The sequence below is a fragment of the Syngnathus scovelli genome, chromosome 17 (genome assembly GCF_024217435.2).
Source record: "Syngnathus scovelli strain Florida chromosome 17, RoL_Ssco_1.2, whole genome shotgun sequence".
Classification (NCBI taxonomy): domain Eukaryota; kingdom Metazoa; phylum Chordata; class Actinopteri; order Syngnathiformes; family Syngnathidae; genus Syngnathus; species Syngnathus scovelli.
In genome coordinates, this window is record NC_090863.1 from 4,277,508 (window position 1) to 4,303,728 (window position 26,221).

Below are 26,221 nucleotides of genomic sequence, written 5' to 3' on the forward strand. Positions count from 1 at the left end.
GACTTCGAAGTCCAAAACGACTTAATTTTTACGCATTCTCATCTTGAAATGGATTGAAAAAGACCAAAAAAATAAGAAAAACGTTTGATGATCGTTTGGCATTTTCTTAAAATTAATTAATTTACTCAGCATTTATCACCCCGTCTATAGAGGGCGCCAAATCACCAGATTTGTTCAAGTCATTGTAAGACATAAATTGATTCGAGATTGATTGATTGATTGATTGATTGATTGATTGATTGATTGATTGATTAATTGCACAAAATGTTTTTTATTTATTTTTATTTATTAGCTACATTAAAAAAATACATATGTATCAATGAAAACAGTTAAAATGAAAGTAAAAAGAGGGAAGTATAAATACTTACAGGAAAATAATTCCGTTTCACATTCAAATTTCCCTTTTAGCTTCTCTATTCAAATAAATCACCAAAATCTCCTGAATGATTATCAACCTATTGTGCGGATCATTGTATTAACATTTTTATAGTTATATATAAAACATTTTTAACAACAAAACAAAACAGATGAAAGAAATGTTTAGATATTGCTTATAAATATTGGTGACAGTGCTTTCAGTTCGGCCCCTAACTTTAATGTGACTCATGCTAGTGCGCAAAATCTCCCAGCTAATCCCTATTAGGCCCGAGAAATCTTCAATCTGATTATGCAACCTACTTGTGAATAGTAACTGTTCAAGTCACCTCTGCTGTCTCCTGTGCAAGAGAGTGAATTCCTTCAAAATATTGTTTGAGCTGAAAACAACATTCACATTGCAAAACTGTACATGTTAACTTCCCGACACCATTTTGTGGCCAATGAGACTAGAAATGAGTTTTCTCTTTTTTAATTGAGCTACATAATTGGGTTCCTAAGTATTTACGCGCTTTCCAAAACAAGTATAAGACAATTTTATTTTCCACTCTCTATTGTTTGTGTGTTGCCTTATGTTAAAATGCTGAGAAAAGATTAAGCAAATTGGCCACAGTGCTGCCAGTCCTAAAATAGCCCTTGCACACAAGCACACACACACAAACACACACACGACTGAGAAGCTTTCCCTCGCTCGGACAAGGACGAATACTCTTTTAAATTGGGCACAATGTGAGAAAATAGGTAAGACCCTTCAATTAATTTTCCCTGTAGTACCCCAGATCCTCTTTTATACCATTTGACATTCACTTTTTTTTAGTTTTTTTTTTTTTAGGCTTGTTGTATTGGTCAATGTAGCGGAGGTGGCTGTCATGTTACCTTCTCAGTAAGGTTATTCTTTTGATATGTAGATCTTTATGAAAGTTCCAGAAGTGAAAGTCAGTCTTGCTTCATAGCCAATAGGTTCTTTGTCTCAATCTAGGTCCTTCGTGGTGGAGCTAGTGTGTTCTACCAGTACTTGTGTATATTTTCTGCAGGTACAGTAGTGTAGTAGGTAATGAGGATCAAAAATGGGGCAGAGGAATTTTGTGCACTTTAAATTACCCCAGAACTCCTATTCACTTGATCTGAGTGTATTTCAACCCTAGTCCCACACTTTGTGTTTTCTCCAAAGCCACTCAACATGAGCAACACACCCACTCAGGAGAACCCCGTCCAGGCATGTTCCCCAGCCAGTGGGCCTACACAACCCTCCCGATCCATCCAGCCGATGCCCGACCCCTCAGTGCCAAAACGATTGTGCTTCTACAAAAGCGGCGATCATACATTCGGCGGGCACCGCTTGGTCATCAACGCCCGCACCTTCAAGACCTTTGACGCCCTGCTGGATGCCCTTTCCAAAAAAGTGCCTCTGCCTTTTGGCGTGCGAACAATTACGACACCCCGAGGGACCCACCAGGTGAAAGGGTTGGATGAATTACAGGACGGCGGGTCCTACCTGTGCTCCGACCAGAAGCGAGTTAAGCCGGTCAACTTGGAGGAGGTCAACCGGCGACAGGTGCCCTGGAACATGGCCAGAGGCTTCACCGCGGGTCGGCGGAAGCGCCAGGGACTCCGGTTTGGCTCCGTGGGGAGGGGTGACGATAATAATGGCAGGCCGGCTAAGGTTCCGGAGCGAGTGGCTGTCAGGACGCCGAGGAGGCTGGTGGTCATCAAGAACAAGGATCCCGACATGAAACGTACCATTGTGCTGCAGAAAAGGACGGCGCCCACCTTTGACGCTTTACTGGATTACCTCTCGCAGATTCTGCAATTTCCAGTGCTCAAACTCTACTCTATCGACGGAAGAAGAGTGAGTACTTGACGAATTTAGATGTTGATGAATTCCAGGGCTCATATTTTGACGGGAATTCGGAAGCTGTAATTCCTGAAAAATCAATTTCCCCAAACTGTTGGTGTTGGTGTGGTTAAACATCTTTCCGTTCCTTGCAGATCGGAGGTCTTGCTGCTCTAATCTTGTGCTCTGGATTCCTCGTGGCAGCAGGCAATGAGCCCTTTCGGCTCAGCAACCACACTTTCCAAAGAACAAGCCAGACAGTCCAGGCATTGTTCATGGAAACGGGGCAACCGTCCATGCAGCAGCATCAAGCTCGTAAGTGTTCAGTCGGTCATCTTGGTCCTAAAAAAACCTCAAGAGTTTAATAGCTAAGGTCAGAGCAGTGTTACGCAATCACCTCAAAGATAAGTCTTGCTGTTGCCACAGGCTAATCTCATTCTCAACAAAACCTTGCGCTTCACATTTGTAATGAAGCCATATCTTTTTCCCAAAAATGAAAAATAACTTTAATCATAACATTTCTGTCCCAAAAGACAGCCAAAGATCCAGTGGAAGATGCTCCAGGAATTTTTCTCTGTCATCCGAGCAGTATATCATCAAGCAGATAAATGATTCTCGGAAGGGAAGTTCGAACAGTCACGCCGAATCACCAGACCCGGCGTGCTTGAAGACGTGTGAATCCACGACAGTGGCTCACCAGCGCAACGCTTGTATCTTACCTCAGGACGACGACATTGAGAAATCCTTCCGGGTGAACCAAGATGGCAGCATGACCGTGGAGATGAAAGTGCGTCTTACCATCAAGGAGGAGGAGATCCTTCACTGGAGTACCACAGTTAGCCGCTCCAACCTTAGGAGGAGAAATGTTTGTGGCTCAGTCACAGAGACAAGCAACATCTCACCTGACTCAAACTTCTACATTGCCAAAGGACCTTCTGACTTATGTGAAGATGAGGCAAAAGAGGAAAACCAGCCTCCAGCTACTGCAGAAGTGGTTGGATTTCAAAAAGTAAGGGAAGCAAAAAAAAGGTTCAGACGTGCCCCAACTCCAGGCCCTCATCGTGTAATGAGGGAAGAGTCTTTTGAGAGTTTGAAGATCCTGACAGAGTCCGGCATCCAAGAGAACACTCTGGGCCATTATTCATATTTGGAGAAGATGACTGAAGGAGACACAATGGAGGGATACTGTAGGATCAGACATAGCAGCAGTAGCCAACTTCTCCCAAAGCCTCGGGAAACTCTTCTGGAAGGGAACAACACACCATTCCTGAAATCCTCAGGAGTAGCCGAAGTACTCAAGATAGAAAATGATGGGCTGGAGGTTCGAGAGACTGTGATGCATATTTATGAGAGTCACAATTACTTTCCAAATGAGGACGCAGATACTTCTTTGCATGGTTCCCCTCCAGTGCCACAAAGCCACCAGTCCACAGCCTCAGGGATTTGTTCATCCAGCACTGATATCGACTTTAGCTTGCAGCAGCCTACTGCTGACTCACTCCAAAGACAGAAAGAGGAGATGTTGTCATTGTCATCGGAGCCAATATCTCCAACGCTCCAGGTGACAAACAGACCGTCTTCAGTGTCAAAGAATGAAGTGAAAAAGACCGAGACAAAAAAGAGCTCCAAGTCAAGGTTCATGGAGAAAAATCGTAAATCAGGAGATAACCACGTTGACAATGCTAATGCTAGAAAAAAGAGCCTCGCTACCACAGAAAAAGATAAACGTGGACTAAGCCCAAAGCGAGTTGAAAAATCCTACACAAATACTCCACGTGGAAGGGAATCAGAAACATTATTTCGAACCTCAACCAAGGACAAAAACATGAATAAAGCATCTGCTAGGTATAATGGCCACAATGTTGATACCCCATCTGTCAGGCCTCCTATGAAGAAGAATGTGTCAGATCTTTTAAAGCTCCAAAAGTTGTCAAGAAAAAAGACAAGCGGCAAATCCATTCCCACGACTGACAACCGGCTGTTATCCTCACGTTTGGATAAAAAAAACGTTTCAAAGATTTCTCTCAACCGGTCCCACTCTGAAATCCAACAGTATGTTGAGAACTGGTTGGAGGAGGTCATTTCAAATCCAGTGGTGTACATGGTAACCTCAGATGTTCCAGAACAGCCCAAAAAGGTTTTATTTCAGATTGGTTGTGATTCAGAAACTGAGGAAATGAAGGAAACTCAGACCCATGCAGATAGGCAGAAGACTCCTTCTGACACTTTGTCCAAAGAACAGAAACCGACAGATGTGTCAATGCCAAAGGTTGAACCCGCCCACCAGCAGACTTGCTCAAGCAATGAATCTCAAATGGATATTTTAAGTCCCAAAGAAAAGCTGAAATCAGTCTCGCAGGAACTTTGCTCGTTAATTCAATCAATGCGAATTACGTCTGACCAATCAAGGAGTCGACTTAATTTTTCATCTGAGGTGGCTTCAGTATTTGGCACCTCTTGCACAGCTTTGCTTTCGTTTTTGTCGGTCATGGCTCTAAGAGACTGTCTAAGGTGTGAAAGCACTGATTCAGAAAATGCCTCTGAAGCCATGCTCCTCTTGAAGTTCCTGCAGAGCATTTCTGCCATTGAAGACCAGGACGAACAACGGGCGAGTCTGATTGATTTGCACAGTGGAGTGTCTCCCAAGTTCATGAAAGATTGGATGGATTTCCAAACTTGTAAGGAAAAGCTCATTCCCAAATTTCAAGACACCCGAGATTCCGTTTGGGTCCAGGACGCAATTGTAGATCAGCTAATAAAAGAGCTGCCCTACGACCTCAGGATGGAGATTTCTTCAGCACTTCAGCAGGCTCCTGAAAAAGAGTGCACTGTTGTCGAGCCTAAGAGCGATTCCTCAGAATCAGCAGATGAGGAGGTTTTGCAAAACAGCGACTTAAAACAATGCTGTGATAATTCCTGCAATCATGTAAACACAAATGATAAGAACCATGACTCATCATTGGCTGGAGAGATAGAAGATGAACCTGATCAGGAAATAGGCCGTGACAGGAAAGAACCAATAGCAGGGGAGCACCAAGTTAATGAAGGAAATATAAAGGATCCAGAAGATCACATGGAGGAATCAAAAGAGGCAATGTATGAAGGTGAGATGGATCGGAAAGGTAGTGAGGAGTATGTAGAGGAGGAGGCGGTATCTAAAGATGATGATGAAGATGACATTGAGGAAAAGAAGGAAGCAGAAGGGACAGAGGTCTTAGACGAGGACTACAATGAAAAGCTCAATGGAGACATACTTGAACCTATTATGGATGAGAAGAAACAGACAGAGAAGTTGGAAGAGGATGAGGATGATAATCAAGAAACTTTTCCAGCTGAAGAATTTGTACAGACAGTAACACCAGTTGAAATGGAAAAAAACGACAGATTAGGATGTTCCTTAGAACCAAACCCATTGGTAGAAGGAACAACAAAAGAAGCAACAGAGGTCTTAAGTGAGGACCCGAACAATACGGCTCATGATATTATGGACACACCTGAACCTACTACAGATAAGGAAGATGAAATACAACAGATGGAGGATGCAAGAGTAACAACTTCAGAAGAAGAATCTACAGACAAAGTGGAAAAGCCAAGTTGTACAACAAGGGAAGCAGAAAGTGAAGATGACTTGGGATGTTGGCAAGACCCAAACCCAGAGGTAGAAGGTCAAGCAAGTCTCCCTGACATTGATGATGAAGAAGAAAGAAGCAAGGGGGAAAATGATGCTGTAGACATACCTGAATCTACTTCAAAAAACATGGATCTACAGAAGCAGGAGGAGAATGAGAAGGATACTCGAGAAACCAGTCCAGAGGAAACATTTATGGACCAAGTAAACGTGCCTGGCCAGACACCCGCTGAAGCAAAGAGCGAAGACGACCTGGAGATAGAGGCTACCTCAAGTCCCCATGACGAAGGAATTGAAGAAATTGAAGAACATGAAAAGGACAATGAAGAAATTGAAAGGATTGTTGAAAGTATTGTTACCAATCCAGAACCTACTCTAGAAAAGAAACCAGAAATTGAGCAGACAGTTGAGCCGGAGGAGATTGAAGAGGGCAATTTTCCAAAGGAAGAATCTGAAGAAGTGAAGTCAAGTGGGACACCAACTGAACAAGCGAGTGAAGATGACCTTAAATGCTTTCAAGAACCAAATCCAGAAGTCCAGGTTTCGGAGGAGGAACAAGAAAATCTAACAGAACAGAAAGAGAAACTAGACATGGACACGTGTCCTGAGGAAGAATCCGGAGAGGAAGTGGAGAAGACAAACCTTACAGCCAGTGAGACATTTTGTACAAGCCCACAGATGGAAAAAGATCATTTCAACAAGGAACATGGCACTGAATCATCACTGGAGCATGAGCGCTTTGAGGAGAACACAGCTCTTGAAAATGAGGCAGAGATCTTTCCTCAGGACCAAAGCAACAATCTCACCCACCCAGTGGAAATATCCCAAGAACTCCTAGACTTTGTTAACTCTGCCCTACAGTCCTCCTCACTCATATTTATGTACGACAATCATGGCAACATTAGAATCGAGCAGGATCGTACTCAAATCGGAGAAATGAAGAAAACACTCAACCCAACGAGCCAAAGACTTTGTAGCTATGGTTCCAGATGCCTCCAGAGCCCGATCACCTCAGATTTATCAGACTACAGACCAGAAAGTTTAGAAAACGGTGGAAATCAAAGCCAAGACTCTGTAGCCATCATTTCGGAGAGTAACGAAGATGAAGGTTTGATCGAAAGAGCTAATCTAGAGTTGACTACCTCCAAGATATCCACAAGTGGGAATTCCTTTTCAGGTGACTCCCTTACAAAAAGCTCAAGGGAAACTTTGTCTTGTCTCAAAAACTCGGACAATGACCCAGCCCCGAAGACAGAACAGAATCCGGAAGCCAGCAACGGGGTCTTGATTGACCAAGGTCGATGGTTGCTCAAGGAAAACCACCTGATCAGAAATTCGCCACCTATCTCTGAGGGCATGTACAGAGATTTGGACAGCACCTCCCAAGACACAGGGAACTCCAGCGAGGAGTCGCAGAACCACAAAATAAACCGGACCACCCTCCTCGCAGCTATATCCTCCTCTGAACTGGAAGAACTTGCCAAGCCTCAACCCCCAAGATGCAACTACTTCACCATGCCACACGGAAGCGACTCAGACCCATTCCTGGACAACGATAGCGACCAAAGCCGGAGTAAAGAAACAAACTGGGCGAAAGGGAGGGGCTTCAGGGTGGCGCCGGTGGTTGACACCTCCAAAACGTGGGCCAGCAAGAATGGCAGCCTTTCATCTTTTGCATCGGTGGAGTTTAAAATAGCAGACAGAAAAGTCTATCCCGAGGGAGGGGAGTCCTCCACCGGGGTAGAAGCACGAGGGAACTCAAGGCACCAATCACAAGACTCCACAGATGCAACGAGTTTGAGGTGCGGACAGTATTGCCAAATTCTATAACTGGTCACACAAACTTATTTTTGACATTTTAAAATGGAAGAGTTTGATATACATCTCAAGAATAAAAAATATTCTTTCTTGAATGATTTTATAACAAAACAAGAACCACTTCGTAAGTGAAGAAATGACCTCACATTATATGTTCTTTCAATTGACTTTCTGCCAATACAGGATATTTTACATATTATATATTATATTATATATTATATATTTATATATATATATTTTATATTTCATTGTACTGTACTGCCTTTTTCTCCACTGCACAATAGAGTGAACAGTGTTTCATCGGAAAATTTAAAACAAACTGTGAAAGGAATAAATTATTTAAAAAATAAAAATATTTCTTTATTTGTACCGACTGATATTTTTCAGTTTGTATTTATTTCTTATATTGGAATAAAAGACTTGCTTGTGCCTCCAGCAACTTGGAGGACTTTATGACTTTCACATGGTTAGTCGCTGCAGAACATGTGGAATGCGTCTGTTTTTATTCCTGATGATGATGATGATGATTATTATTATTATTATTATTATTATTATTATTATCATTAATATTATCATTATCATTATTATTATTCATATTATTATTATTATCGTTAAAATTACTTGAGGAAAATGTAAAAACATGAAGTACATCTAAAAAAAAGTGCCTTCACACTTAACTGAAAGGTACGTTGGGGATGTCAGCTGTTGTTGTCACCGGCTCAAGGTTGACCGATGCTCCCTGACGCTGTCCGACACATGCGATTGACATTTGACTTGAGCACCAATTGAGAGGGTTTGGTGCTAATGCTAATGCTAAGGTTGAGAAATTAGTCCACCCGGAGTGAGAGTACGAAGCTCCGTCTCCGTCACACACACACCCATACTCACAAAGAGAGTTGGGGTTCATTATAAAGTGACCATTTTGGATTCCTTCCAAGGTTTTAGTTTGTCACTATGGTGATTTAGTGAAAAGCCCTCATTCATCTATTGTTGTTATGAGTAGAGCAAAGAAGCTCAAAATGAATACCGTTTTCATTCCAACATGGGCGAAAAAAAACACCTTCCTGTGTAAAGATGAAAAAAAGGAATTCCGTGCCATAAAAGCGACTGTGTGGAGCAGCACGGCTTTTGAATTGACATCCTTCTATATCCTTACATTTAGACTTCCTCTCATTTTAAAAGTGCTCAGGGCAAGCCCCTTCTTTCTATGTTTAAACTATGCTGGGGGTGATCGCCATGACGACCGTGCACAAGATTAGCCATCATGGGAGATGCAACAAAGAGCAGGCTTTTTTGCAGGCCCTCAAGGATTGTGGGTTTTTTAAATCATATGAGAAGTAAAATTTCATGCAGATTTGACATGAGAGATTTGAGGTAAGATCTGTGACAGGACAGAACGAGACAGGACCAGATGGTATTGGACAGAAATCCAAATCCTGGAACAGATTGTCCATTGGGCGATGATTGAACAGTCCACAAAAACAAGCTCCTTGGCAGAGGTCAACCCGTGATCCATTCCCGCGCGGAATGAAAACTATTTTGGCCCAAACAGTGACAACGGCAAACACCGGTGGGGGCCTGACAAACAATACTTAGCGCCGACTGTCTGCATTCTGCTCGCTGACAAGTCAGCAATACACAATCCCTGCTTGGCTGCTTCATAAAGAGGCCTGGGAGCAGGATTTTTTTTTTTTTTTTACATTAACCCCCCCCCCCCCCCCCCCACACACACACACACACACACACAAACACCTCCCCCCCTCCCTCCTCGCTCACTCCCAGCCTCCAAGTGAGTTGATCATGTGAATGTTCATTGTCACTTTCAGCAAAGGGGCGCCACTGTTTACTCACATTGAGGCCTCTGGGTGCAAATGTTTGATACTGCGTTAATTTTAACAACTTTTGCTACATCCACTCAAATAGGAGTAACTATTTAGTTTATCTTTATAATTAAAAGATTAGTGGTTCTTAATTGCTGTCACCCTGTGACTCACCATTTCCAATTATTGCAAAGTGGTGACCCACTTTCATAGAAGACCTACAATGAACACGCTTTGCTAAAAAAAAAAAAAAAAAAGTATCTGAAAATGCAAACTCGTAAACTGTAATTATCAAACTTTGGTGCTGCTGTTTTGGTTGGCAACAGATTTGGAAATGGACTCAGGAGAGAAATTGGTAAACATCTAAACCAGCAGCAATGATTGGAAGCTTTTCTTCCTTTGCACAAATAAAAAAGCAATTTATTGACTTAATAAATTGACCTAATGTTCTGTCCAAGGGCTCGGGAGAAACACGCCCGGCCACGTTCTTGTTGATGTTGGACCTAAAACGTGATTGGACGCATCAACTGCCGCTCCATCCGCCTCGTTCATTTGCATAAGGAGCAGAGTATAAATGCGCACGCGCGAGTTGGGTGATGCTGTCAGGACTTGCACGCAGTTTATACACCGGGGACCAGCAGCATGTCTACTTTCAGAGCAGCACCTCCTCAGTCCTCCTACAAAAAGATGTTCGGCGGAGATAGAACCGTGAGAAGCAGCTACTCCAGCCGTCAGTATTCCGCTCCCATGCGCACCAACCGGGTGTTGTCTTATGGAGCACCCGGAGGCGCCGGCGGCATGGTCTTCGCCACCAAGACGCAGCGTCTGCGCAGCAGCAGCGCGGCCATGCCCCGGCTGGCTTCGGAGCAGCTGGACTTCTCGCTGTCCGACGCCATCAACAGCGAGTTCATCGCCAACCGCACCAGCGAGAAGGTCCAGATGCAGTCGCTCAACGACCGCTTCGCCAGCTACATCGAGAAGGTGCGCTTTCTGGAGCAGCAGAATAAGATCTTGCTCGCCGAGCTGGAGCAGCTCCGTGGCAAAGGTACGTCGCGAGTTGGTGACCTGTACGAGGACCAGATGAGGGAGCTGAGGCGCCAGGTGGACCAGCTGAGCAACGAGAAGGCTCGGGTGGAAGTGCATCGGGACAACTTGGCCGATGACATCGGGAGGCTCAGGGACAAGTAGGCTCACTCACACGGGCACTTCATTATCATAGCCAGAACGCGAGATGTACTGAAACTTTTTAAATGTTCTTGGCATGTTCTTCTTGTGCTTTTTCCTCGTACTAGTAATTTTCCTCCAAGTTCCAAAATGTTAAGCTTATGGTTAATTTAAGACTAAAGACTAAATGAAGTGTCAATGTGAGTGCCCTGGAATTGTACACAAATAAATATTTGGATGAATAAATGCAAATTTATGTAACGTAAGATACTGGATTTAAAATATATATATTAATGTATTATTAGTACTTTAGTGGTGTCAACATGACGCCCCAAAACTCCGTAGTCCGAGCAACTTGATATTTTTTCCCACATTTGTTTGCTCCTAAGCCTCAAAACACATTTCAAGAAAACTTTGTGAGACGGCGTTAGATTTTGCAGGTGTACCTAATGAAAGCGACTTGGACATGTTCCAGTTCCTTGCCTAATGTATCGTCTCTCATGCCAGGTTGCAGGATGAGATGTCCCTGAGGGAGGAGGCCGAGGCAAACATGCAGGGCTTCCGTCAGGTAAACGTAGAAACCCAACCATTACACGATTTAAAAGTGATGCGGACCTACTAAACGGACTCGAGTCTATACGTGTCTCTTTTCTCCCTGGCTAGACAGGAATGTGCCCCCTGTGGTGGCACAACAGCGGATTGTAGCGATGATCCCAAAAAGCCGGAGAGCAGGGTTCGCTAGGACAAGACACGGTTGGATGCTTGGTTGCTTGGCTGGGACTGTTATGTTCAATCAGGCCTGCAAGGAGAGACGATCTTTTTAAGTCTGACTGGTCACGCTGAATGAGCCGGTCTGGGGCAACAACAGTGTGGGCCCAATGTGGTTATCAGAGCGAGAGGGCAAGCCACCGTGAGATGTGTCCGCCTGGCAATGGCAGTCATTACATGTAAGGGATTAATGTCAAGCCAACGACAATTAGTCATGAAACTAGCAGCTGCAATACGGGCACGTCTCCAGTGAGGGTGTGCACACTTATGCAACTATCTATTTTTTAACCTCCCTTTAAAACATTCTTTTAGGTGAGTTGAGTCATGAAACTAATAGCTGCAATACAGGCACATCTCCAGTGATAAGAGGGTGTGCACACTTATGCAACTATATTTTCTTTTACTCCTCTTTAAAAAAAAAAAAAAATCTATTGAGTTGTACATGTAAGAAGAAGTTTGGAAATGATTTTAGTGTAGTTGATCCATCTAAAACGCTGGCAAACATCTGCAGTGGCTGCTTGCGTGGGCAGCCCATATACGATGTTGTATAAGAATGGCAGGAAGGAACTCGGTGTGACATGCCAACAATGAGGCATTCGCCGTCTGCACGTTGGCCCGCTCAGTCAGGCAGACAGTCACCCAGCCAGCCCCCGGCCCGTTTGGGATACCCGGGCTGAATAGTGCGCTTTGTTTATGGTATTAGCGCCGGGCGGGCAAAGCTGCTCCATTTGCTGATACCTCATTTGACGACCTGCCAATGTTGGAAGGACAAAGCTTAGCAGTGTGGCGTCACCAAAACTCTGAAACAAACACTAATTTATAACGGACAATGTCATGTTTTTATTCTCAGGTGAAACACGCAAGGCTGCTAAATTAAGCGATCACAGGTTTGCCCGAATAAACAAACAAACAAGTGGGATTAAGGTCACCACAATTTTCGGGCATAGTAGCGTAGAGGAGTGTGGTATCCACAAGAGTTGTTTTTTTTCACCGGTGTCAGCAAAGATGCAATTTATAATTCATGTCACCTTCAAAAGTCTGCTTACTAAGTTAGTTTGTGGGCGTCATGGTGCAGGATGTGGACAACGCTGCCCTCGCCAGATTGGACCTAGAGAGGAAGGTGGAATCCCTCCAGGAGGAAATCGACTTCCTCAAGAAGCTGCATGATGAGGTAAGCTTCTTTTTTGTGTGACTACTGAAGAAATGATGCCCATAAAGGGATCGATTGTGTATCTGCTGAGGGGTCAAATCAATACAAGATACTTTGAATGAGACTTGAGCACATCTCTGGCTTTTTTTGTGACAGGAAATAGTGGAGCTGCAGAACCAGATCCACATGCAGCAGCATGTGCAGGTGGACATGGACGTGGCCAAACCGGACCTCACGGCCGCTCTGAGGGACGTCCGCCTGCAGTATGAGAACCTGGCTTCCAAAAACATCCAGGAGTCTGAGGAGTGGTACAAATCCAAGGTTTGGGTTGAGCTGGAATATTTTTATACCCAAAAATCAGCCTCCTCAATATTTTTTTTTCAACTTTTTTGACATTTAAACATTTCTGATTTAATGCGTGGGTTTTCTCCGGGCACTCCGGGTTCCTCCCACATTCCAAAGACATGCTTGGTAGGCCGATTGAAGACTCCAAATTGTCCCTAGGTGTGAGTGTGAGTGTGAGTGCGATTGGTTGTCTGTCTCTGTGTGCCCTGCGATTGGCTGGCAACCAGTTCAGGGTGTCCCCCGCCTACTGCCCGATGACGGCTGGGATAGGCTCCAGCATGCCCGCGACCCCCGTGGGGACTAAGCGGTTCAGAAAATGGATGGATGGATGGATGATTTAATGTTATGCTTCTGGTGGTATCAATGATGGACAGAAATGATAGTTTACTGCCCCCTGTATGAGAAAGAGAGTACTGCAGTTCAAACAACTCACTCTCACAAAGACCAAAAGCAAGTTTGTGGTAAGAAATTTCATGATTTCAGTTTGCTGACCTCACTGAAGCGGCCGTTCGCAACAATGAAGCTCTGAGGCTGGCCAAGCAGGAGGCCAACGATTACAGACGCCAGGTTCAGGCTGTCACCTGTGAGGCTGATGCTCTCAAGGGGACCGTGAGTAGCCTTCCATTGCTTACCGTCAAGCTTACGACGGAGGCTGCAACGCTTGCCGGTTTCTCCCCAGAACGAGTCGCTGGAGCGGCAGATGCGAGAGATGGAGGACAATTTCTCAGCCGAGACGGCGGGCTATCAAGAGACGGTGGCTCGACTGGAGGATGATATTCATAACATGAAGGATGAGATGGCTCGCCACCTGCGGGAGTACCAGGACCTCCTCAACGTCAAGATGGCCCTGGACATCGAGATCGCCACCTACAGGAAGCTGCTGGAAGGAGAGGAAAGCAGGTAACCATTCACGCCATTGTGTGGGTTTTTTTTCTTCCCATTTTTATATCTGATGTTATTTCATATTTGTATATTTTTGGCCAATAGTTGATTATGTTTTCCTTATTTCCAGAATCTCCACCCCGATGCTGAACCTCTCCTCCCTCAACCTGAGAGGTAAGTTGACACATTTTTACACCACTAACACGACTTTGATTGATATCACAATTTTCACAGAAACCATGATTGACTACAAACCTCAAGTGGAAACCTCAACCACCAAGAAGGTTTTCATCAAGACCATCGAGACCAGAGATGGTCAGGTACGAGAATTCCGTAATGCTTTTTAAATGAAGCTTCACATTGATTCTGATGCGTCCTCCATGAAGGTGATCAACGAGTCGACTCAGAACCACGATGACATGGAGTAATAAGACCCTCGCTGAAAACAAAACGCACAAACAAATATGAAGATGTTCACTGGCTCTGCACTCATAGCTCTTAAAAGTGCCTTTTATATGTCATGATTTGGTAAGCTAGTTAGTTTGAAACGATGTTTTTAGCTTCCATTTCTGTTCTTTTTCTCGTCTTGGACACAATATAAAAAACATTGCACACATAATCACACCAAACATCTCAGTTGTAGTCAACCTTTTGCTAGATTCCGTATGCACACCACCAAATGCTAAACACGCCACCGTTGCCTCGTATTCAGCAATAAACTAATGAGACCGTCAGTGACGTGTGATCTTTCTGTGGTGCACTTTCATTGCCAAATGCTAATAATAAATGTACTAGTCATTAAACGCTCTCACGTGTTCCGAAGCAAGTGTTCCTAATGGACTCCTACCTCATTAACACCTGTATTTTCCCCACAGTCATGTCATGTTAAATAACTTCATGACAAGAGGCGTGAAATCCCGCTGGAAAGTGAGAACTATGATTACTGCGCTTCTATCCTTTTGGCTGCACCTAAAAGCAGCAAAAGATTAAAAGAAGAATGCACTTTTTTTGTGACCCCGTGAGCTTGTACCACAAAAAACACTGGTATGTCACATTATCTTTGCCCATTGAAATGAGTGGAAATGCTCAATAAATAAATAAATAAATAAATAAATAAATAAATAAATAGTAAAAGAAAACACTAATGAACATTCAATATGGATATAATTTAATGGGAAAACCCAATTGACAGTTGCTAACGTTTACCATTGATAGTCACGAGATTTGAACCGTTTTTGGAGCTACAATATATTTTCTAAACCATAATCTATATTATGCGTTTTTGTTCTAATTAATCAAAATATTTTGCTACTATTAACCCCTGTGTACGCCACGTGACTACGAATGTTCCAATTTAAGACAAACCAAGTCTCGCGATATCAACCGAAAACAACACTTGGGTTAATCGATAAACGTCACTTATCTCAAACCTGTGCGCAAATTAAGTCGTGTTTCATATTTATGTAAATAATAACGCTTAGCGCTCGATAAAAATGGTTCGCTTCCGGAGCGGGTTTCCCTCTCGAGAGCGGGGTTCGTTGACGGGGCAACTTTCTCCTCGGGTGACGCGCCTGAGGCGGAAAGGCACACGGAGGGAGACGCCGCTGACATGACCCGACTGAACTCTGTTGTGCCTTGATTGAAATCATGCTTTGTCTCCATTAGAGGCTAAATTTCACGATTTGGCGAGTTGAAATTAAATTTCAGGTGAGGACCTGGACCCCGAATATTTGAGCTAAAAAGTGGGCATCCCTCGCTCGCCTCCGCCCTCCTCACGATGGGCTCTGTGTCTTCCGCCCTGACGAGGACACGCCACGCGTTGGTCAAAGTGGGGTCGGAACCGGAGAGTCACGACCCGGAGAGGAGCCACTCGGCGCCTGAGTCGGCTCGGAAGAGGAGTCACAAACCGCCCAGCCAAGTCGCTCGACAGACTTCCCGGCAGTTGCTCGTCTTGAACCGGGAGGACTCCAACGGAGCCAAGAAGGCAACCGAATTTCAACCGAACAAACTGTGCGGTGAGTACTTGGACCGAAGCTAACCTGTTGCCTTCAAAAGTTTGCCTCGTCGTTCTTGAACAAACTTTCTTCAAGTACAAACCATACAACATCATTAATTATCGCCCTAATATTTATATAAGCTATAATTAAGTGACCCGTAATTAATTAACCGACTCTTTCATTAAATGTGACATTTAGAAGTCAAATTGTTCATTTTATTTTTAACGTTTTATTTTGAATAAATTAATTGGCTAAGTAATATAATTAATGAAAAATGTTAATTGTCCAGTGGTGCCTTGAGATATGCGTTGAATTTGTTCTGTGACCAAGCTTATGATGAGGATTTTTCAAATCATAAAATATTTTTGTAAATCTGTGACCGAACCCCACACTTAATGATAGAAAATTAGGAATTCAACACTTTGTTTTAATGTGTGTGGTGTGCTCGGATAGTTTGGCACACATTAAGATTCTGTTCTTCCCTTGATTTTGAAATGTCATCCAAGTAGTGGCGTAAAAAGCTTGCTCGATGCACGGGCCCAATGACTGTTTTTAATTTTTATTTTTAATGTCATCATCGTCTTTTTGTTTGGAGAGACAACATAAGTGATTTAAAAGGGTTGACATTTTCTCTCTCTTCAGAGGTAGAAAAATGCTCAAGTATGAAGCAGCACTTGTGTTTTTGTTGTATACTCATCAGCTGAAGGTCACGCAAGAGGTTCATCTTCGAGTTAAAGCATCACAATTACAGTGCCAAAACTGGTATCATGGAAACAGGAAAAGGTGCCTCAGAGGAGACAAGCCCAAGGGCTCAGCTCCTTTGCACTCCCACTGTCACTTGGCAAATACAACAACAACTAAAAAAAAAATCAAAAACAACTTTTTTTTTGAATTTTGCAAGGGCATCCAGTTCCTACCGAATACAGTCTGTTGTGTTATTTCCTGCGGCTAGCTGGTTGCGTGCTTGCATCTGTAGATAAGAGCAAGTGGTCACATCAGAGGGATGGTTTTGCATATTCTCCTTGAAAGTAACCATTCACCGAATGAACACCACACGGCTTTGAAGGCCAACCTTTCAGCATATCTCCACTAGTGCTCACTACAGGTGTCCTTGAGACGGGAATAAACAGGACCACGGCCACTCGTATGCTTGTAAAGTTAAAGATGGACTGTTGTGCTAACTTTAATAGCCTCAAAAATCAAAACGGTAAGTTGAAATTTAGTTTGGGAAAATCTTGCATTGTTATGGCGGCACCTAACAGTCGAAGCACGAATCGTAAACTATTAATCAAACGACAGGCAGTTGAAGTTTACTGTCAATGTAAACATAAAACAAAGAGAAATAACACCTTTTGCATTTAAAACAGCCAAAGCTTAGCCTTTCCGAAGTCTAACTTAATGCTAATTAGCATTTAGTTTCACCATTTAACGGCCTAAAACCAAATCACATGTACATTGCCAATATAATTAATCACATTCGAATATCCCTTTTTTGATGTGTAATAAATAATTAGTGCCGTACTGACGAGCCAAGAAAGGAGTTGAGGTGTTTGAATCCCACGATTAGAAGGACACACCCAGCTCCAAGATGATTGGCTGCTGCATTCTACTTCCTGTTTACAACCCACTGGTGCCTCAAACGCCTTTACTCCCCCGAAGGGAAGGCCCTTCCCCGGACGACTCCAAAAATATCATCTCCGTGGTGTCGTTTCCATGACCGTGTCAGACCGTGGACTCCCTTCGACTTTCAGTTGAACTTCCCCCTAGGCCGGTGATGATGCTCGGGCGTCTCCTACCTGACTCTGTCAGACAATCCCTGCGGTGTTTTAATGTCAATGACCTACAAGAGCAACAAATTGACTGTTTATAGAAGTCCCCAATTGTTAAAATAAAAAGTTAGTAATAGTTGTTAATACATGTTGCAGTCTCATACATTACGAATAAGAAATGTTGCTATTGTTGATTTTAAAAATATTCGAAAGTCTAGTTAGTGGTTGAAGGCAGCCGCTCATTAGCTAGCCAGTTTTGGCGTCAATCAAACGTGACGGATTTACATGTAAGTCCGTCTGGAGGGAAATATGTGACGCCGCGGGTTCTTATTTTTTGCTTCAGTTGACCCAACACTGCCAAATGCTCATTTAGAACTGCAGCCATGCTTGTCCCCTCCCAAAACTACAAAAATAAAGTCATTAGCCACCCTTGACATTTGTTTGGCCATGTTTCCGTCAGGATGTTGATGCGGCTGGCGTCACACGCGGCGCCTTGTCAGCCAGTTCCCTCAGGTTCCCCACATTACCTTTCTAAAGGTGCCTCTAATGAGCATTTAGCAGGAGAAAACAAAGGTGCCCGGTCTCTTGGTGTCTTAATTACAAGTCTTTGTCACTGGGGTGACAGCGGAGTGAAAAGGCCTGTGTCATTCCACAGTTCTGCGGAAACCTCTAACGAGCTTGTTTTTGCGCTTTGATCGTCGATTGTTGTTGACATATTGTATAGCGATGAGCCATTATGACGCTTTACGAATTTTCCGACAGTCATGTGGCGCTTCGAACTTGTGGGAGGAGGAGCCCACAGCGCAAAGAAAATATTAAGCGGGCAAAATGGTCAACAAAAGCATCACAAAAGTATTTCCTCACCAAGCCGGAGAATTACACACTGTAGTGGATCTAATAGTCGGTTGTGTAATTTCACGCTTGATGGGTGGACAAACACTCTCAAAGCAATATAGAAGCAATTAAAGACTCCATTTTGAAGGAGAAAAAAAACCCAATGTTTATTGTCTTTAGAGGAAAGAGAATCTGCGCTCTTGTAATTGTCAAAACAGCCAATTAATTTAAATCTTGCGTAATACCCAGTCCTCCCATGTTAATCCTGTCTCCTTCCAATTGAGCGTAATCACATTGAAGATTTTTTTCTCATGAACTGTCATTTCAGTTCATTGTTAAGTGTACTGTACAAGTCTGCATTTTCACAGTTGAGAGTTAAAACACATATTGCAGTTGACTAAAGAGTGACTGGGGGTGGGGGTCGGGGCGCTGGCACACAATGGCTTGGTTGAGTGTGTTATGCAATGTCCTCGGCAACTTCTAAAATGGATTGTGTAACGCCAAATGTATTGAATGAAAACATCCACACTGCCAGAAGATTTGATTTAAAGAATGTCTTATTTTTGAATCGGGTTTTGTAAAAGTTCATTTTTGGGTGCTCGCGTCACATTGCGCCATACTTCCTGAGAACCACCCGTAACAATTTTTCGGAAATTGTTGTGGCCTAGTACTTTGTTTCAATTGGAATGAATTGATTGACATTCCTGGCAGAGTGAGACCTGTCTTTGTTAGATCACTCTTGTGAACACTAGCTACTACGAACCGAGATAATTACCTACTATGTTTCTTGATAATTGTCTATTTTTAGGGAGGTGTTTATCTCAAGTGGATGATGCACCAGTGTCTATTCGAGGGACCGCCGTATAATCCGCGTCCTAGGTAGAAGACAATAATGTGGTTCAGGCTAAATGACGAAACATGGATCCCTAAAAAAGTGGAATGACATTAAAGATATATCACGTGGCGCTATTAGCGCCTCAATTGAAAGGGAAAGTGCAAAGAGGAATCGGATTGGGCGGGGAAATGAAAGAGGTAAAAATCCTAAAGCTAAATGTCATGGTGTTCATAAAGACAGCATGATCATTTTGGATGTGGTTGGATTTTTTGTGTACTCTTACAAATAATGTGTAACCATTGAAGCGGCAGCACTGCATACTCTGAGCTTTTTGTGTGTGCGCTCATAATGGGCTTGTGCTTGGGTAAATAAGAGAAAATGAAAAAGCAGCGGCGTTGATTCAGGGACTCGTCGGGACTCAACACATCTGTCACTCCTGTTCAGTTAGCCGTGACGCTACACGTCTTGATAAAATCTTTTTTTTTTTTTTTGTCTTTTCAGGGGAGGTGGCTTTTTTTTTTTTAGCAAGCAAAACCGGAATAGATTTAAGCAGGATTTTATTGAAAATTCTTCCTAGTAGGAGGAGTCATGTGCTTTTAAAGATCTCCAGAGATCTCCCGACCGCCCACTATACACCTACCATACCGCTTAGGGGACGGAGTGAGAGAGAAAGAGCGAGAGAGAGAGAGAGAGAGCGTGAGAGAGAAAGAGATAGTCAAGAGCCACAAGTTGAAATGAGCTTGTGGAGCTGTGAGGAAACGTCAAGCGAAAGGGAGAAAATAAAGTCAGGGGGGGTGGTGGCGATGGAGAGGAAGGAGGTCTGTGCCTGAAAAGGTGACCAGTGTGAGAGTTCTCCGCCGGCACTGATCACCAAGTGGAGTCCGCCGACTGTTTTTTATTAATTTTTTTATTTTGACAGTTAATGAACTGAGAAATAAAAGAGCAGACGAAAGGCGCTGAGCTTCTTGAGGTTATGGAGGCAAACTCCAAGAAGCATCGCTTCCGAAAGGGTCGGAGCGCCACTTTCAGCATTGACGGCTTCAACATCACCATAGGTAAGACTTAGCGTGCGTGTCACATTCGAGACCGGCCGCTCAACTCGGCGCATTAGTCCACTCGGCTGAAGTTGATGCCTGCCGCTGCTCTGCGAGCCCTCCATGGAAACAAGCGAGCTGACGTCACCTGGGTTTCAGGCTATTGTCCTGACAACCCGAGTGTGGATGAACTTATGTGCTTAAAGAGGGGGAGGCAAAAAAATATAAAAACAAATCCGGCATCAGTTCAAAAGCTGTTTTGGCACACGTTTGTCAAACTACGACTTTTCCTTTTCGTTCAGTGAGGCAAGAGTTGCGGCAGGACAACTGGAGCTGCGAAGGATCCTTAGTTGGGAAACTTCACTCCCACACTTTGTATATATACAGTCACATTTGGGATCCTCCTTGATGTCAAAAAATAATCATGGGTATTTGGTGTGCATCTTAAGATCAACCAATCAGAAGGCGAAGCACATCTGAACCAATCAGAGGATGGAAAAATGCCAATGTCACGAGGCCACTAGTCACAATATTCTGAAGACTTTGGGAAAATGACAAATACGTGACAACACATAGAAGCTGATTGGACAAAACAAAATGAGGACTGGAAGCTGCACAGCCAAAGCATGAAACAAAGACTAATAAGAAAGTAGTACAACTCTTGGAGGTCGATTTACCGTGTCGTCAAATAAATTCCACTCAGGAGTGACTACCCAGAGTGTTTATGATCTCATCTAAATGGTCTTTCTGTTGACATGGTAGTAGAGCTCCAAATCCACTCTTGTCACGCGCGGCCTATATTACAATGCCGGCACTCTCGGCAAGCATGGACAGTTGCTATGGCAACTCCGAAGAATCACAATCAATGGCTCGGCCGGGCCTGGGTTCTCGGTGGGCGCGTTTCGCCAATCACCTCCTCTGAAGCGTGACTGTGAAGCACCGCTCCCTCGTCGCCCCTCACGTCCGGCGCTCTATTAACGTGGAGACCCGCAGCTGATGTTTGGACTCCCGACTGTGGTGCTTTGTCGGTGTGCTTATCAGTGCCGCAATGTCGGTATTGATGCACTGCCGTGTTAACAGATTTGAACTTCACAGTCAGTTTAAAGAGAAACTTTTTTTGTTGCTTTTTTTAAGACCATATATTGAGTCAATTTAATCTTTTACGAATTAATGTAACGAGTGTGTTCAGGTGACACATTAGAGGATAAAATTTTGGGGGTGTAGGCATAGCTAGCTAGTTGGTGATGAGTGACTCGTGCCAGGCTTCATGAATGCAAAATTGAAACGTAAAACTGAATTCTGTATTTTCAGCAATTATCAAATCTCTGAATGACTTTACAAGGTCTTAAACTGATTTTCAAAATTTTCAAACAATTAAAAAAAAAAAGTCGTAATCCATAAATTCTGTATATTCTACCAGCTAGTTGTTAACCCCTCACCCTCTCCAAATATTGCCCCCCTCTCACATTTTACATCTAAACAATACCTATGATATTTCGCAATTTTTCGCTTCTCTCAGGCTGTTTTCATTTCTAAAATCATGACAAAAAAGCACACCTCGCTGCCCCTAACATCAATACTCGGTTTCCAAAATACACAAATCGCCAGGAAATATGTTGTAATAAACCTGGGAGTTCAAGGTGTGTGGTGTCTCTGTACAAAGCTGGCTCATTTTCTAGTGAGCCACATCGCCATGGTAACAAGCTTCTGTTCCGAGATGCTGCAGAGTGGCTTCAGTTTGGAGAAATAACTTCAGCTCATTAGTTTTCCTCAATAACCCGTCACCGTGAGGTCCTTTAAACTAAATATATCCCCGTTTTTGGCAATATTGCTTAGCTTTGTCAATTTCCTGACTTTTTTTTTTTTTTTTTTTTTAGTGCTCTCAACTGGGTTCCCTCATTTGGCTTTATCACTTTTTGTTTTTCTTCTTTCCAGTGGCAAACGAAGATGGAGAAAGCTCAAGTCGACCACAGGCCAGTTTTGCACGTACGTTTATGAAGTGTAAATGAGTTTTCATGATGGAGCTAATATTTCCTGGTGTCATGTCGTGCAACTTTTTGGCTGTTACATCACACACCCACATGATGGCAGCATCACAACGCTACTCCGCTCCCCCTTAAGCGACTTAAGCTTCCGTAAACAAAACGAAGCTCCCCCGTGTACAGCTACATACAGTGGGGGAAATAAGTATTTGACCCCTTGCTGATTTTGCAGGTTTGCCCACTTGCAAAGAATGCAATGATCCATAATTTTAATCATATGTACATTCTAACAGTGAAATACGGAATCCCAAAGAAAATTCCAGAAAATCACATCATATGAATTTATAAAAATTGATAATCGTCTGATGAGGAAAAACAAGTATTTGAAACCCTGGACAAACAGCATGTTAATATTTTGTAGAAAAGCCATTATTGGCCAGCACAGATGTCAAACGGTTTTTATAATTGGTGACAAGCTTTGTGCACATTTCGGCAGGGATGTTGGCCCACTCCTCCCTGCAGACAGCCTCCAAATCATTCAGGTTCCGAGGTTGTCGCCTGGCAACTCAAATTTTAAGCTTCCTCCAAAGATTTTCAATTGGATTCAGGTCTGGAGACTGGCTAGGCCACTCCAGGACCTTGATGTGCTTCTTCTTCAGCCACTCTTTTGTTGCTTTGGCGGTGTGCTTAGGATCGTTGTCGTGCTGAAACACCCATCCTCGACCCATCTTTAGCTCTCTCACTGAGGGAAGGAGATGTTGGTCCAGAATTCTACGATACATGGCCCCGTCCATCCTCCCCTCAATACGATGGAGTTGTCCCGTCCCCTTGGCTGAAAAGCACCCCCAACGCATGATGTTGCCACCACCATCCTTGACGGTGGGGATGGTGTTCTTTGGGTTGTACTCGGTGTTCTTTGCCCTCCAAACACGACGAGTTGAGTTGAGGCCAAAAAGTACTATTTTGGTCTCATCTGACCACATCACCTTATTCCAGGCCTCTTCTGAGTCGTCCAGGTGCTGAATGGCGAACTTCATGCGGGCCTGTACATGTTTCTTCTTGAGCAGGGGGACCTTGTGTGCGCGGCAGGATTTCAATCCATGACGGCGTAGTGTGTTACCAACCGTTTTTTTGTAACTGTGGTCCCAGCTGCCTTCAGTTGATTCATCAGTTCCCCCCTTGTGGTTTTGGGATGATTCCTCACCATGATCAGGGAGACCCCACGAGGTGAGATCTTGCGTGGAGGCCCAGACCGAGGAAGGTGGGCGGTGGTGTAGTGCTTCTTCCATTTCCTGATAACTGCGCCGACAGTTGGTCTTTTCTCTCCAAGTTGCTTTCCGATTCTCTTGTAGCCCATCCCAGCCTTGTGCAGATCAACAATCTTGTCCCTGATGTCCGTAGAAAGCTCTTTGGTCTTTCCCATGGTGGTGATGTTGGATGCTGGTTTTTTGGGTGTTGACAGGTGTCTTTTATACAGGTAAAGAGGTGAGGCGGGTGTATTTGATGTAGATAAATGGTTGGGATTGGGGCTGTGTCTTAAAGAAAGACTAACTGGCTTGTAGGAGCCAGAATACTTGCTGTTTGTCCAGGGGTTCAAATACTTGTTTTTTCTCATCAGACGGTTATCAATTTTTATAAATTCATATGATGTGAATTTCTGGAATTTTCTTTGGGATTCTGTCTCTCACTGTTAGAATGTACATATGATTAAAACAGTAGATCGTTGCATTCTTTGTAAGTGGGCAAACCTGCAAAATCAGCAAGGGGTCAAATACTTATTTCCCCCACTGTACATATATAATGCATCTCTTATTATAATTGCAGGCTCCAAGTCCCAAAGTGCTTTATGGAACGCCATCACAGCAGGGATGGGCATCAAAGGCAGAGAGCAGAAGACCCCCCAGAATGACCTCCGGACACCTGAGGAGATTCTGGCAGATGAGCTCCCCCTGACGGACGAGGCGGATGTCACAGAGAAGACGGCCATCAGGTAGGATCTTTGTATGTCTGACCACGCATACACTTGATATCAATTTCAGATGATAATTGATTTAATCATTTAGAGTTAATGATTGTCATTTTTGATATTTAATCCTCGCTGCACACTGCGCTAATTGCTACGTATGGACGCTGACCTCGAGGGATGCGGGCGAGATTGATTCCACCTTGGTAACAATGGCTTCAAACCTGCATTAACATAATGCCGTGTCGCTTTTTGGAATATTGAACGGCTTTTAACCGTTTGATTGCAATTAACCTCAATGGCTCCGCCGATAAAATTGCCGCAGGTAGCGTGACGTGGGCCTTTCCAGGCGCGTGGTCAAAATACATTGTGATGATTGAATTTGAATTGGAGATGATCCTATTTTGGGTCTCTGTTTTTTTTTCTGCTATCTAAAAATGTTTTTAATTTTGGTTGCCGATAATCGTGCCTCTGTGATACAAACGTTCATTTCGCTGAAGGGGGAAAAAAAGTTTGTTTCTGACACTGGGTCCTGAACTATATAAAAAAAAAAAAAAAACTAACTTGGATAAAATTTCAAGTTGGGCAATTCAGCAAACATTTGCTAATGTGCATTTTTAACAAGGATGGAGATTGGTGTCCCGGACTTCCAGTTCACACGACCCAACGTTTGACTTTAGAGGCCCGCATGGCTTTTGCGGTCAGCGCTGTGATTTTCCTGACTGTTAATTGGATGGCGAGCAACGCCGTTGATTAAAACGGACGCCTCTGTTGTAGCCCCCGGTTTGGCCTGCCGACCCCTCCTTTGGCTACCGCTGCTTTCATCACAAGCCCCGCCCGCCAAGCGGCTAATGAGCCTCCACTGGTTTGTGAGTGTGCGTGAGCCGGAGTGGCCGAGAGTGCTTGCGCATCGACCGAACGCGGCGTCACCTCGCGGTCGTGACGTTAAAATTGCCTGCCTGAGGCCTCGTCGTTTTGGTTTTGGCTTTTAATACATTTGCGCTGCATCAACAGTTTGTGCCAAGGTCCCGGAAATCCAAATGCTTGCTATTGTTTTGCTTATTATACTTATATTTCATCAATGTTGCTAGAGAAAGGCTTTTAACCTTTGCTGGAATCAATATGTTTGTCCCCGTGTATGTTGGACTTCTAATTACATTTTGGGAACGGATTCAAAATATACTTCGGTAGAGCCTTTTTTTGGATAGTAGTAACAGTTGACCCGTTGATACTAGCCCATCAATTCTGACCTTTCCAGAACATGTTGATGTCCTGTACAAAAATAATCAATAAGGACGGAATGGGATGTTCTGAGGAGAACCCGACCATCATTTCACCAATGCTTTTGTGTTGTCTGACAATCGTTCACCTTTTGCCAAGTAAAACTAAAGTTTATTTTTGCTCGGCCACGCTGGCATCCAACGTCCCAGCGAGGTAGGCACTTCAGGTGAAGGTGTAAATCTGTAGGGATCTTTGGCACTTTTACATGTTAGAGTTACCGCCAGCCCCGCCGCTCGCCAAAACCTTGACCCTGAAGTGAACTCTGGGGAAACAGAAAATGGCCGCCTGGAAGAGTGTTTACAAGAGAGATATGAGCCGGGGGTTGGGATGATGCCTTATGTCTGGCTCAATATTATCGAGGCAATAAAGACACCTACTGAGTTATGCCATTTACAGGTTGCTCTCATCAAGACCAGAGCGGCTATTTATAACGTCAAAACTGTTATTGGACGATTTTGCGACAAACAAAAGTGCTTTTAAAACTAAGTGAAATGTCATAAGAGTGCAAATACAAAATAACAAATATCAAAAAACAAAGAGCTTAGCGTGTGCTAGCTTATTGCTAACATGAAAGTGTGTCTGCTAGCTTAATGCAATGGGATTCTGTCATACATTCTTTATCCTCTGCAAAGAATGACCACTATTAGTCCTGCACTGATGAGCTGAGATGTGGCTGTCTTGTCGTGGTAAAATATTGAGTGCTATTTTTCGTCATTGAAACATACATTTTAACAATTGTTTT

The 26,221-nt window shown here is 43.7% G+C and overlaps 3 protein-coding genes across 9 annotated transcripts in view; all 3 read left to right on the forward strand.

Annotated features, from left to right (window-relative positions):
- The first annotated feature begins 969 nt into the window (after nt 1-969).
- Nucleotides 970-8,143, forward strand: LOC125985537 (oxygen-regulated protein 1). Of its 2 annotated transcripts, XM_049748519.2 has the most exons (4): nt 970-1,116; nt 1,547-2,224; nt 2,365-2,524; nt 2,743-8,143. In XM_049748519.2, exons 2-4 carry the CDS (start codon nt 1,556-1,558, stop codon nt 7,665-7,667), a joined length of 5,754 nt encoding a protein of 1,917 aa, XP_049604476.1. In that variant the 5' UTR covers nt 970-1,116; nt 1,547-1,555; the 3' UTR covers nt 7,668-8,143. The 2 variants fall into 2 exon arrangements, with proteins under 2 accessions (XP_049604476.1, XP_068509640.1); XM_068653539.1 differs by lacking the exon at nt 2,743-8,143 and having other exon boundaries at nt 2,365-2,697.
- A 1,914-nt stretch (nt 8,144-10,057) lies between these two features.
- On the forward strand, nt 10,058-14,518 carry LOC125985541 (vimentin). The gene is made up of 9 exons (XM_049748531.1): nt 10,058-10,659; nt 11,147-11,207; nt 12,483-12,578; nt 12,714-12,878; nt 13,386-13,511; nt 13,582-13,802; nt 13,915-13,958; nt 14,019-14,104; nt 14,171-14,518. Exons 1-9 carry the CDS (start codon nt 10,118-10,120, stop codon nt 14,210-14,212), a joined length of 1,383 nt encoding a protein of 460 aa, XP_049604488.1. The 5' UTR covers nt 10,058-10,117; the 3' UTR covers nt 14,213-14,518.
- Nucleotides 14,519-15,205: 687 nt separating this feature from the next.
- Nucleotides 15,206-26,221, forward strand: part of pde1cb (phosphodiesterase 1C, calmodulin-dependent b) — a 38,520-nt gene continuing 27,504 nt past the window's right edge. For 3 of the 6 annotated variants that reach the window (XR_007487323.2, XR_007487324.2, XM_049748520.2), the window contains exons 1-3: nt 15,206-15,799; nt 22,189-22,239; nt 24,060-24,225. Coding sequence is in view for 4 of the 6 variants with exons in the window: in XM_049748520.2 (XP_049604477.1) it covers nt 15,562-15,799; nt 22,189-22,239; nt 24,060-24,225 (455 nt within the window). In the remaining 2 variants the exon portion in view is untranslated. Of the gene's footprint in view, nt 15,800-19,777; nt 20,063-20,138; nt 20,275-22,188; nt 22,240-24,059; nt 24,226-26,221 lie in introns of those variants that run through there. The other 3 variants (XM_049748524.2, XM_049748523.2, XM_049748522.2) reach the window with 3 other exon arrangements.

What these genes read in the sequence shown, in the direction of transcription:
- LOC125985537 (XM_049748519.2), top strand. Translation starts at nt 1,556, where the DNA reads ATGAGCAACACACCCACTCAGGAGAACCCCGTCCAGGCATGTTCCCCA. An exon ending in ACTCTATCGACGGAAGAAGA is followed by an intron (nt 2,225 to 2,364) that starts GTGAGTACTTGA and finishes CGTTCCTTGCAG; the next exon opens with ATCGGAGGTCTTGCTGCTCT. An exon ending in CATGCAGCAGCATCAAGCTC is followed by an intron (nt 2,525 to 2,742) that starts GTAAGTGTTCAG and finishes CTGTCCCAAAAG; the next exon opens with ACAGCCAAAGATCCAGTGGA.
- LOC125985541 (XM_049748531.1), top strand. Translation starts at nt 10,118, where the DNA reads ATGTCTACTTTCAGAGCAGCACCTCCTCAGTCCTCCTACAAAAAGATG. An exon ending in ATCGGGAGGCTCAGGGACAA is followed by an intron (nt 10,660 to 11,146) that starts GTAGGCTCACTC and finishes CTCTCATGCCAG; the next exon opens with GTTGCAGGATGAGATGTCCC. An exon ending in TCAAGAAGCTGCATGATGAG is followed by an intron (nt 12,579 to 12,713) that starts GTAAGCTTCTTT and finishes TTTTTGTGACAG; the next exon opens with GAAATAGTGGAGCTGCAGAA.